The following is a 13,758-nucleotide window of genomic DNA, read 5'->3' as shown; positions in this document are numbered from 1 at the left end:
GGTGCCTTGGCAAAGCATTCTGACACCATATGATCTACTATGCAATTAAAATGGAGACAAACTAAGACTGATTTTGGAATCCTGAGGTCCATAGAGAGGACTTTTCAGAGGGAACATCCTTTGACTAGAAGCCCAAAAGCAGAAGTAATAAACAAAAATCAAGAAAAAAAAAACAAGATGAAAAAAAAAGTAGGGTGATTTCTATTGTGGGTTACCAAAATAATAATTGCTAAGATATGGGTTAATTTGAGGAAGGGCTGGTGATGGTGAAAAGAAAGGGTAAAGGGTTTTATATGGCATTGGAAGGCAGAATGGAAACGCGGAAAATTCTGTTTCAGATTACATTGGTCCACAAGGATGAAGTTGTAAGGGGACTAATAGAATACATATTAATCATTATAAAATATAGTTTTCATAAGAGCATTATGATTGCACTGCAAACATTTAGTAGCTCATTAAGGCATAGTTGATCTGGTTAGAAGTTTATATTGTGTTAATTTACTTTTCCTGAAATACTGATAAAGAATGCTTACCTTGCAGGGTTCATATGAGGTTTAAAGGAGATACCATCTGTGAAAATGGTCTATGAATGGATAGAGTATTATGAAAATGGAAGGAGTTCTCCAGTCTCTGATTCTTTGCTTACGGATTGTCTTTCTCACCTCTACTTTTAATTGTTCCATTTCCACTAGCTCCTGATGAGTGTATAAGATATGATCAAGGATTCTTCAATCATTTAAAACACTGCCATTCTTTCAGTCTTGCTTCTCTCCCTAAAGTTGTTACCTGTCTCTCTTTTTCTTCTACACTCTCAATGTCCTTGCTGTTTTCTTAAGTATTTATAAAATCAGTGAGTGATTTGAAAAATCAAAAGGGCATTTGCCCCTCTATTGTCTTGTTCCTTTAGGCCACATGCCCTTCATATACCTGGAACACCAATCCCATTCTTCACCTGGTTAATTCCTAGTCAATTTTCAGAGCTCAGCATAAAAGAAATGTTTTCAAAGAAGGCCAGCTAAGATACCCACCCACCCTGCCCTGGGTCAGGTGACCCCATCATATTCTCTCAGAGCACACATGCAGTCAAGGACTAATGTGATAAGTGAAGAAATGATGTAAAAGCTTTGCTGAATTCAAGGTTGGAAGTCAGTACCCAACTGGGTGACTGGATTAAATCTGTGCACAATATGACCACAAAGCTTCTCAACAAAGGTCTCCAAAGGCATGATACATTCTAGAGATAAACAAAGCACTTCAGGCCTGTTGTTACCTTCCACGTGGGGCCCGAGAAGCACAGCTTCCAAACATCTTTTCTTAAGAACCGTTACATTCTTGAAAATGGGTTTTTGTCAATACAAGACCTTGCCTTCTGCCTACAGGGTTAATGAACTATTACCTCTCTCTTGGAGGTTCACTTCTAGACCTGGATGCAGCCTGCTTCTGTTCTGGCCCCATGGCTTGCTGGGAGGGCTCAGCCCCCTTGCTCCTGTCTGGTTGTGCACTGGGAGGAGCGGTGTCCTGGGAGGAGGCAGCTGCGGTGCTTAGGGGAGTCTGAGACCGTGATCGCTCCTGGAGCCGGGCTTTCTTTTCTCTGGGAACCTCGGAACCAGCACCTGTAGCTGTATCACTTAGGGTTCCATCCTGACTGGGCTGCTGAGGGCCACTTCCAAAGAACCAGGCCCCAGATTTGGTTAAGATTTCTTGTTGCTTTCGACATAAATTGCATACCCACATAACCTATTTGAAGAAGAGAGAACAATATAAAATTTCTATGCCATTTGGAAATAATTTATCTTCATCAAAATAAAATATCTTTTAAGGGAAAAAAAGGTCATCTTCATATTTATCCTTATAAATTTCTTGTGTAAAAGATCCTTGTACCAGTCAAAGTCTATGAAATTAAGGTGCCTCTGGGCAACCTTTTTCTTGCCATTCGAATCCTAAGATTCTGAGTTTCCTTTAACCATGTATCCATCACATTTTATATGACTAACCCTGCAGTTTCATTTAAAATATGTTACTAAAATGTTCTAAAAGAGGAGTTGATTGATTAGAAAAATATTATAAGGAGCTATATAATTAATATTTATGTACATAAACTTCAGTGTCTCAAAGGGTTTAGAAGGTATCTGGTTTCTCAAAAATCATACATTATTAAAGGCAATATTAAAATATATTCCTGTGGAAAGATAAATAATAAAAGGCACAAAAAAGATCAAGCTGTGTATTTTCTCTAGTTTATTAGTAGTAGACTAACCTCCAGTTTATTTTATGCTATTAAATATAATTTTCCACATACGTATTTACTAAATCAAATCTGGGGATGGGTTTATTCATATGTGACAACTCTGATATAGTTTCCACAAGGAGAGCTTTTTTTGCAACAGTCATTTAGAAACATATCCACTGATAAATTACAAGACGTATGACCACTTAAAATAAATCCATATATCTGCTCTCCTCTTGGTGACATTTAAAATGAATGTAATAATGAGGACAGTGATGATAATCGAAATAATACATAATAACAGTGACACCAGCAGACACAGAGCTGAGATATGTGCCTACAGCCCCATAAGCCTTCTCTTCAAGTATCCCCAGTACCTCTGCTTCTTTGTGGTGAGTTCATCTTGCTGCCTCAGCCAATTTCCTTTGGATGCACTTTCATTTTCTTTTGTATTTCAGAAACAATACTCTGCCACACAAAACCTGATTACCAAACTCTAGGCCAGTGATGGCGAACCTTTGAGCTCGGCGTGTCAGCATTTTGAAAAACCCTAACTTAACTCTGGTGCTGTGTCACATATAGAAATTTTTTGATATTTGCAACCATAGTAAAACAAAGACTTATACTTTTGATATTTATTTTATATATTTAAATGCCATTTAACAAAGAAAAATCAACCAAAAAAATGAGTTCGCGTATCACCTCTGACACGTGTGTCATAGATTCGCCATCACTGCTCTAGGCCCTCATTTCACAAATACAAATTCAGTCAACAATTACTCAAACATATCACATAACGATGAATAAATCCTAGGTACATTACATGAGAAACAATGAGTAAAAGAAGAAGCTTTGTTTATTTGGCAGAAAGGAGAAAATGTACAACTGAAACATTCAGACAGTTAGGGTGAAAATTATAACTGCAGCCATAAAATTTGGCAAAAGCTAAAGTGAAAATAAGAAAAAGAGGGAGAAAAGATAATATATTCCTTAACATAGAAAATGTTGCAGATAAACTGTTAAAAACTGCTGCTTTTTCTAAGTGAGGAAACTCCAATGAATTAATACGTCTGGGGAAAACTATGACAGAGATATTTGCAAGAAAAGTTTAAGATTGTTAAAGCTTAATTCATTCCCTCAGATCATAAAATTAATTAGATTCACAAAAGTAGTTAGGCAGGCATGATCTATAATAATAAAAGCATAATATGCTAATTAGACAGGACAGCCGAACAACCTTCCAGACATCCTTCTGGATGACCTTCCAGACAAAGCCAGGGCGGTGAAGGCCAAGGCAAGCCATAGCGGCTTTGAGGGCCAAGTCCCTTGCATGCATTCCGTGCATTGCGTCTCTAGTATCTACATATTGTTTTATAATCAATACCACAGAATTCCCATTTCTAAGATGTTAAACAAGATGAACAATGCATCGCATAAGCCTTTATCAAAACAGAGGGTTTGTGGAAAGTATCTTCAATTTCTTAATAAGGCTATGTTCTACTTAATGTATCACAATCTCCTTATGTCATAAATAAGGTCTCTCAGAAGTCCTCATGGGTTATACATGGACATATCAAAAGATTACATCTAAGGGCAATGTCCCAGCGCCATGACTTCCATGCACAGTGACAGTTATTTTCTGCTGCCTAGACCCAGATGGGGACAGGTGCTGTGCTTCCTCATGAGTTGCCTCTTAACTGACAAAGATGTGATGAGCATGTCTGAAACCACACCACGTGCAGTAAGTCCTCACTTCACGTCATCGATAGGTTCTACAACTTTAAGTGAAACAACAGAACAACCAAACTTACCATAGGCTAATTGAAATAAACAAGAGTTAAGTTCCTATAGCATCTCATCAATGTTATGAGGAAACAACATTGTAAAAAATAATATTATTGGAGGACCTTCTGTAGTAAAGGAGGTGGCTATGAAACACTGAGTATTTTACATCAATTAAGTAGACATTAAATTTGTATTTATACACTAATTATAAGCAAAATATTATTCATAATCTAAATTAACCCCTTTTCTACAAAAATATTAAAGCATCATTAGGGTAAGTCTATAAATTTCCTTTAAAACCATACAGAAAAACAATAAAATTTACAATTAATACAATAATTCCAAAGTGGAGTTAAAAACAAAGGGCAGAAAGGCGCATGATGATATTGATTAAAAGAAGAGCAAAGGAGACTGTTCACTCCATTGTACATCTTTATATTTTCTAGAAAATTCTTATTTTTATTGCTTCACATTTCTAAGTGTTATAAAAATGGGCCGGTAAGAAGTAATTGCCAAATTTGGGAAAGTTCCAAATTTTGACTATGTGCAGAATTGCTACAGGATCAACAAAAGCAAACAAAATATAGTTACTATTAATTACAGTTAAATTGAACAACTCACTTAATATCACTTTAAATTTATTTAAAAGGTTACAGTTAGTGGGTAAGTGGAAGCAGCTAATTTAATATTTTTAAACTATTATTTATTCATTTATGTTTGTGATGTTTAGTCTACTTTGGAATATACAGTTTAATTCCAAATATTTTCCTATATCTTATTTTCTTGTGCACTGCAACATTTTTAGATTTATATTTCAAAACTGGTTGTAAGTGTGGTTAATCTACCTTCTCATTTGAAAGCAAAATTAACTATAAAAAAGTCAAAATATTTAATTAAAGGACCACACCCAATGTCAATTATTATATAAATTACTCCTACTACAAAGTTTACAAAGAAAAAGAAATTGCTTACATGAATAATAAAAAATATAATAGAATATTTTTCTCAGACCTTTTAACATATTTCATAACAAACATTACAGACATGTACAAAAATGAGCCAAATAGTTACTAAGAAGCAATACAATTATGTATGTTTAAATACTCTCTTTTTAAGATAGTATTAAGTATTATTTTGCTTGCCTGGAACTATGTAGATAACTCCAAATAGAATGGGAAGCCTTTCTTAACTAGTTTTCTAAAAAGAGCATTAGATAATTGGTTCTACCAAAAATGCTATTTATTTCACACACACACACACACACACACACACACACACACACACCTTTACAGATTGCACTATGCAGGATACCTTGATTGAGCATACTGGGATATGTTCCATACTAATCCAAACTAAAGTAGGTCTGTGTAATAACAGCTTAATAATTTAAAAATGTTAAGCAACCAAATAAATACAAACTCAAATGAAAGATTATTTTGAAGCAACATGGCTTCTGGAAGTCCATTTCATACATCAGAAATATGAAGAATATTTGAAAATTTTATTCTGATCTTTTGATGTAAGAGCATTTTAAATTCTATCTTTCCATTTAATGAATCCATAGGAAATACATTGGATCATTTTATAAAACCCACAGAAATATTTTACCCAGAGAAATGAAAATTACAACATCCCCTACCATATGGGGAGAAAGAGAGAGAATGAGAATGAATACAAATTACATGGGTAAAATTGAAAGTTTGGCAGAAAGTGTTATTCAGATAGAAGAAATACTTTACACTTGCCTTCACATGAAATGTTTATAGAACCAGGAACACAGAGCAGAAAAAAATGTGCCTTAGATTTACTCTTGATGATATTATTGAGGTGAATCATAACACAGAAGTACATAATTCTTACATTTACAATGTCTTGCTTATAAGAATTCATCTGAGGTAAAAGATAACCTGTGTTTAAATTTCCATTCTATATTTTACACTTAAATTTTAAAACTGACTTTTGTTTAATACAGCACTTTATTCAAAAAATTTACACTACTGTTTTGAGTCAATTATAGTAATTTTAACTTTCAAAATTTCAAATTACCACAACTGGCACAAGAAGAAATAGAAAATCCAAATGGCCTTAAACTAGTGAAGTTTAATTCATAGTTAAAAGACAAAAGAAGTTGAATTCATAATTTTAAAACAACTTACAATAAAAATTCCAGAGCCAGCTATCTTCACTGGAAAATTATTTTAAGTATATTTAAGGAGTAAATGATACAAATCTTACATTTTTTAAAACATTTAAAAAAAGAGAATAGGAGAAACTATTTCCACTTCTGAACTCATTTTATCAAGTAAGCATCCCCCTAATACTAAACTCCTTATACAAGAAACCCTGTTCAAAGAAAATAAAATAAAAACCCTATGTCCCTCTTATAAACAATCTATAATAATAAAAGGGTAATATGCTAATTAGACTGGATGTCCTTCCAGGCGTCCTTCCAGATGAAGCTGGGGCCGGAAGTAAGCCGCCTGGGTCCCTGGTGCTGAAGGGAAGCTGGTGCCGGCAGCCGGGGGGAGGAAGGCCTACTCTTGCACAAATTTTCATGTATCGGGCCTCTAGTTATACATAAAAAAATTGACACCATAGTAGAAATAGATAAATTCTTAGAAAAGTACAACCTTCCAAAATTGAATCATGAAGAAATAGAAAACCTTAACAGACTGAACAAATTGAATCAATAATCAAAACCTTTCAATAAACAAAAGTCCAGGACCAGACGGCTTCAAAGGTAAATTGTACCAAATATCCAAAGAAGATTTAATACCAATCCTCAAACTCTTCCAAAGAGTAGAAGAGGATAAAACACTTCGAAACTCATCCTCAGAGGCCAGCATTACCTTGATACCAAAACCAGACAGACTCCACAAAATAAATAATAAAATTTATAAGCCAATATCCCCTGATGAACATGAGTATAAAATTTTTCAACAAAATATTAGCAAACTGAATTCAATAATAAATTAAAATGATCATACACAATGATCAAGTGACATTTATTCCAGGTATGCAAGGATGATTCAACATCCACAAATCAGTCAGTGTGATATACCACATTAACAAAATTATGGATAAAAATCATATGATCATCCCAATATATGCAGAAAAACATTTGACAAAATTTAACATCCATTTATGACTAAACTCTCAACAAAGTGAGTATAGAGTAAATTTACCTCAACATAATAAAAACCATATATTACAAGCCTACAGCTAACATCATACTTAATGTTGAAAAGGATGATGCCGACTGCTCTTGCCACATTTACTCAATAAAGTATTAGAAGTTCTAGCCAGAGTAATTAGGCAAGAAAAAATAAAAAAGCATCGAGTTGGAAAGGAAGGAGTAAAAGTGTCACTGTTTACAAATGGCATGATATTATATATAGAAATCCCTGATGATTCCACCAACATTGTTAGAATAAACAAATTTGGTGAAGATGCAGCATACAAAATCAAAATACAAAAATCTGTTGCTTATGCTAATAACAAACTATAAGAGGGAAATTAAAAAACAATTCCATTTATAATTGCATCAGAAAGAATAAAATACCTAGTAACAAATTTAACCAAGTAGGTGAACAGCTGTGTACACTGAAAACTTTATGCATCAATGAAAAACATTGAAAAAGATAAAAATAAATAGGTATTTTATGCTCATGGATTAGAAAAACTAATATTGATAAAATGTCCATACTACTCAAAGCAATCTCAGATTCAATCCCTATTTAAATTCCAGTGACATTTTCAGAGTAATAGAACAGACAATTTTTAAATTGGCATGAAACAAACAAAAAAAGACCTCAAATAGTTAAAGTGATATTGAGAAGAGAATAAGAAAACTAAGATGGGAGGTATTACTCCCAGATTTCAAACTATATTACTAAGCTGTATAATCAAAATAGCATGTTATTGACATAAAAACCGACACATAGATCAGTTGAACAGTATAGAGAGCCCTGAAATAACTAAGCATATATAGAGCCCATTAATATACAACAAAGGAGCCAAGAATATGCAATGGCGAAAGGACAATCTCTCCAATAAATGGGTGTAGAGAAAACCGGACAGACAAACGCAAAAGAATAGAAATGGACCACTATCTTACACCAAGCAAAAAAATTAACTCAACATGGATTAGCTACTTAATATAAAACCTGAAACCGTAAAAGTCTTAGAAGAAAACCAAGGCAGTTAGTTCCTTGCCATCAGTCTTAGTAATGATTTATTTTTAATCTGACAACAAAAGCAAAGACAATAAAAGCAAAATTAATAAGTGGGGCTATAAACTAAAAAGCTTCTGCACAGCAAAGGAAATCATCGACAAAATGAAAGGCAACCTCTGAATGGGAGGAAATCCATGCAAATCATATATCTGATACGGGTTAATATCCAAAATATATAAAAAACTAATACAATTTTAAAAATTTGATTAAAAATTTGGCAGATGATCTTGATAGACATTTTTCCAAATCACTAATTATCAATCACTAATTATCAAGGAAATCCCAATCAAAAAGAAGAAATAAGTGTTGGCAAAGATACGGAGAAAAGGGAACCCTTGTGCATTGTTAGTGGGAATGTAAATTGCTGCAGTTACTCTAGAGTATGGTATGAATGTTCCTCAAAAAACTAAAAATGGAATTGCCATATAATCCAGCAATTTCATTTCTGGATATTTATTTGAAGAAGAAAAAACACATACCATTGTTGGCAGTCTCTCGTCTCCATCAAGTTTTCCTACTCTCTGAAATTGGCCACCAGAGCCAATTGGTTGAGACTTGGTCAACCAGTATTTTGATTTTGAATCCCTTTTTGAAGCTTGATCCCATGAAGCAATTAAAACTAATAATCTGCAAAAATGATGAATTTAAATAATTTTCTGTTTTAATAAATACCTTATCTGTTTTAATAAATACCTTATTTATTAAAACAGGACTAACTCCACATCCCAGTTTTCTAAAATGTCTTTCTTCCTCCAAGAAACCATTGCCAAACAGATACCTAAAAAGAAATCATATATCTTTCTACTCCTAGTTTTGAAATAAACATTATATTCAAGAGCATTTTATGACTGTACATGCTAGAAAGAAATTGAAACATCTTTTATTTTTTTTAAAAAAAGGAAAACATAGAAACACAATCACTATTAACACTGTAATGTGGACATGAGTTTAGCCACTACAAACCAATATATCACAGCTAACATAATCATAGTCATCAAAGTACTTGAAAATATAGCTTGCTTAATAAAAACTGTATCATGGAGAAAGCTTTTAGAGTAAGTTCTTCTATTTCTAATAAATTAACATTGGCCTAGTTTTCACGATGTACTTCATTCTCCCCCCCCCCCACCCCCTTCCTAACTCCATATGTATTATTGCTGGTGGCAATATTTACCAGAACTGTCATCTATTTTCAAGGTTTTATAAAGTTTTTGTAAAGTGTTCTCCTGCTGTTTACTTCACACCTGTTAACATAATCCTTCCTTTCTGATGCTCTGTTTAGTTACCTTGGAAATGATATCATAACATAGCAGAAACACCTGTCACTGCAAGATGGTTCCTGCTTAATTTTAAGCTGGAGTTAACCGCATTTCTGTATATATATTGAAAAAAATGTTATTTGACACAGGTTTCTCACTAAAAAAGTATGCAATCACTCATAAAAGGCAATGTTTTCCTTATAAGTGTATATGACCTGTAGATAAGTTCTGATGGGTTTCCGAAATAAATATGAATGGTTAAGGTTTCACAATGAGAAAAATCTGCAACCACTCATAAAACACAGTATTTTCCTTATTAGTGTATATGACCTGGAAATAAGTTCTGATGGATTTTTTAAATACATATAAATGGTTATCTATTTTTGTCAGGATATAGGAAGGTGTCATATTATAGATGAGGAATTTACTGTCTAACCTGTTAAAAACAACATATCAATTATTTTATTGTTCCATGACTATCACTTTAAAATAACAAGATAGCTTAGATTTTATTCCAAGAAATGACAAACATGTTTTCATTTAAATTGGTATAGTGATTAAAAACAGTCTTTAGAGTTAGGCATATCTGATTTACTGCTTTGTGAAATACAGTAAGTCAGTTAATTTACTTTTCTAGGCTTAAGTTTCCTCCTCTGCAAATTGAGGACAATGATACTTAACTTGCTACTTTTTTTTTCTGAAAGAGATAATTCATGTAAAGTGGTTACAACTTGATATTTAGTGCTTGATATTTAGAGAGAGGCTATATTAATTTCCCCTCACATACTCAGTTTACAAATATTAAAATAGTGATTTCTTCTAAGACAAAATAAAATTAAGACCCACTAAGGCAAATGCAGAATTTCATAATTGATTTGAACGCATGATATAAAATATTTCTGTCAAAAGAATGCAAATAATAAATTTTTTTACTACCAGAATGTTAGAACTTGAAAGAAGTTTATAGGTCACCTAATTCAAAAGCCATCCTATCCCAGGAAAGGAAACTGCATTTAAATCACTAGCCCCCAATGACACATTTGATTAACAGCTCAAGTGAGCTTAGAACAGACCACTTTAATCCAAGTCTAGTGCTTTAGCCTTTTTACCATCAGCCTCCTTTATGCCAACACTGCTCTACTAAGCCCATTAAATTCTGAAAAACATGTATTCAAAATATAACACCAAGGAATATTTTTCACTATCCTTAAATGCCTAGTTAAAATTTTAGAATGCCAGTATTTACTCTTCAATGGGTTATGCAAATGCATGGTAAAGTTTAAGTAACTTTATAAAATGTCAACATGTGACAAATAATTAAGTAGGACCCTCTTAATTCCCCTCTGTTTGAAGGAATTTATTTTACTTCTTTGAATACTAAGCGTAATGGCCACCATTTGACACTATCATTCTTTGGAAAAATGCAATATTTTAATGATATTTTGCTTTAAAATACAGCCTCTAATTTACTAAGTGTAAAAATAATGATTTCTAAGACCAACTAGTCAATGACTTAAATACTCATAGCTTGGAAGTATATTTAAACCTTTTTTGGGGCAGAGGGAATTATGAAAATTAATAGCATTGAAAGCCTCTTTGGAGCTATTCTCTATCAACCAGGGGTCCTCAAATTTTTTAAACAGGGGGCCAGTTCACTGTCCCTCAGACCTTTGGAGGGCTGGACTATATTTTTAAAAAAAACTATGAACAAATTCCTATGCACAGTGCACATATCTTATTTTGAAGTAAAAAAACAAAACGGGAACAAATACAATATTTGTATGTGCATGTGGCCCGCGGGCCGTAGTTTGAGGACCCCTGCTATTAACAGCATGTTGATGGCTTCCAAGCACAGCTCAGCTGCTCTGTATCATTGGTGTTGGGGAGGGGCTAGCATCCAATATAATAATGAAGTAATATGCAAATTGACCATCACTCCAACACACAAGATGGCCACCACAAGATGGCCAGCAGGGGAGGTCAGCTGTGGGCAATCAGGCCAGCAGGGGAGGGCAGTTGGGAGGGACGAGGCCTGCAGGGGAGGGAAGTTAGGGGTGACCAGGTCAGCAGAGGAGGGCAGTTGAGGGTGACCAGACCTACAGGGGAGGGCAGTTAGAGATGACCAGGTCAACAGGGGAGGGCAGTTAGGGGCAATCAGACCAGCAGGGGAGCAGTTAGATGTCAATCAGGCTGGCAGGCAGAAGTGGTTACGGGCAATCAGGCAGGCAGGCAGGCAGGCCAGCAGTTGGGAGCCAGCAGTCCTGGATTGTGAGAGGGATGTCCAACTGCCCATTTAGGCCCGATCCCGGTGGATTTTTAGAGTGTTAGCCTGGGACTTAGTCACCTAGGCTACTGCTTTGTTTTCTTAAATTTACATGTGTAAGGGTAGAACTGAGAGGTGAGGTGAACTCAGATGTCCTTGACATTATGAATTATTTTCTTGACTAATTGCATTGATAGTTCCCCCCCTTTTATATTTATACTAGAAGCCCGCTGCAGGAAGATTCCTGCAAGAATAGGGCTTCCTCAGGCCTATTTCTGCAAGAATAGGGCTTCCTGTGGCTGCAGCGAAGCGGAGAAGGGAGCGAAGCCTGCCTCGGTGGGCTTCGCTCCCTTCTCTGCTGCCTCACTCCCTCCGGTCTGCGCTGCCTCGGCTCCCTCCCTTCTCTGCTGCTTCACTCCCTTCTGCAGCGCTTGGCTTCCTTCTGTGCTGTCTTCAGTCTTCACTCCATGCCTGCATATGCAAATTAACTGCCATCTTTGTTGGGGTAATTTGCATACTCATCCTGATTGGCTGGTGTTTGTAGCCAAGTGACACCAATTTGCATGTTTCTCTTTTATTAGTATAGATTGGCTATCACTAAACATAATAATAATTTACTCTCTAGATTTTATTTTGGTAGTAATTTTCTATTGCTGTGTTTGGGGCTGGCATATTGTTTGCTTTTGTTCATTAAGTTTTTTGGGCTTTCTATCTTCGAAGAGTCTAAAAAGTTATGGTCAGCTAATCATACCTCTTCTTACTTTCTAGCTCTGTTCTGAATTTGCTTGTATTTTAATTTTTTTTTTATTTAAAGAAAATTTGGGTAGCTGGGGTAGTGTTTGTATGTGTGTTTTGTTCACTATTTTGATCCACTCTTCTGCATTATATATTCATTATTATAATTTTAACAAAAACTTTTTACTTCAACTAAATAAACTGACACCAAATGTCATGTTCTTGAAAGCCTTCCTTGATCTCCCCAAGTTAATCAGCCCCTTTCTCAAGTCCAATTGAGATGTACAGCCAAGCTGGGCTATGCACATCGTAGGTCCACCCTGCTATATTTTTTAATTACTTTTGTCTGTTTTGCTAGTTTGACTGGCTGCTGAAAATTTTAGATACTTCTCCCCAAGGGGCCTGCTAAACTGCAGTAGGCTCTTTTTCTCTTCTAATTCAATTTTATAAACTTGAAGACTAATAATAAAATCCAGTTATGACCTATGAATAAACTAAAAGCACATGAGGTTCTCTTATGAATTAATAGTACGGGTTTAATTGTTTGGACATGGTTATATTATTTATGAAATTTCACAACATCTTTTTGCCTACCTTCTGGTCTTTACCTGTTTTTCAGAGCTTGAAGTTGATAGAAGGTTGAATTTTGGATAAATGGGATGTTACTACATTACTAAAATATACTTGGTGTTTAGCATATAATATGGTAAGAAACAACAAGGATCAATGCTACTCAAAGTGTGGTCTGTGGTAAGGCATCACTGAAAAATTATTAGAAATGCAGATCTAGGTCTTATTCCAAATCTATTCAATTTTCTGGGGGTAGAGTCTAGAAATCTGCATTTACAACAGCCCCTCAAGTGATTTGTTGCCCAGATTTTTCATAACAGCCTTATCCAAGTGAAGCATGGAGTGAGTCAAGCATGACCTTGAGTAATTGTTCCGTGACTCAGTTTCCTCATCTGTCACGTGGAGATAATAATAAAGTGATCTAAATGATGAAATAAAATACATGGATGTATGGTACAAACACATACACCCATGCACAGCAGAGAACACTGACTGTAACAATATTATGTGCTCAATAAACATCAGCTTCAAAAATATCTGCCTCCAAATGATATTTCCAAATGATATGCTTTGCAAATTAATTCTTATTATGATATTACTGCTGTCACTAATGCTAATTTGGTCACATTTAGGCCATGCTCCTCCTATTTTACCTTCATGGAGAATCTGGGCCACCTTCCACTC

The 13,758-nt window shown here is 34.8% G+C and overlaps 1 protein-coding gene across 1 annotated transcript in view; it reads right to left on the bottom strand.

Moving 5' to 3' along the window:
* RIMS1 (regulating synaptic membrane exocytosis 1) overlaps nt 1-13,758 on the bottom strand; it is a 409,852-nt gene that overhangs the window by 181,215 nt on the left and 214,879 nt on the right. The window contains exon 4 of the mRNA XM_081094491.1: nt 1,397-1,737. Within this exon, the coding sequence (XP_080950617.1) occupies nt 1,397-1,737 (341 nt within the window). The remainder of the gene's footprint in view (nt 1-1,396; nt 1,738-13,758) is intronic.

Source organism: Myotis nattereri, assembly GCF_964212035.1.
Source record: "Myotis nattereri genome assembly, chromosome: 6".
In the NCBI taxonomy this organism is placed as follows: domain Eukaryota; kingdom Metazoa; phylum Chordata; class Mammalia; order Chiroptera; family Vespertilionidae; genus Myotis; species Myotis nattereri.
Note: the sequence above shows the minus strand (reverse complement) of the source record. Positions and strands in the feature narration are given on the sequence as shown.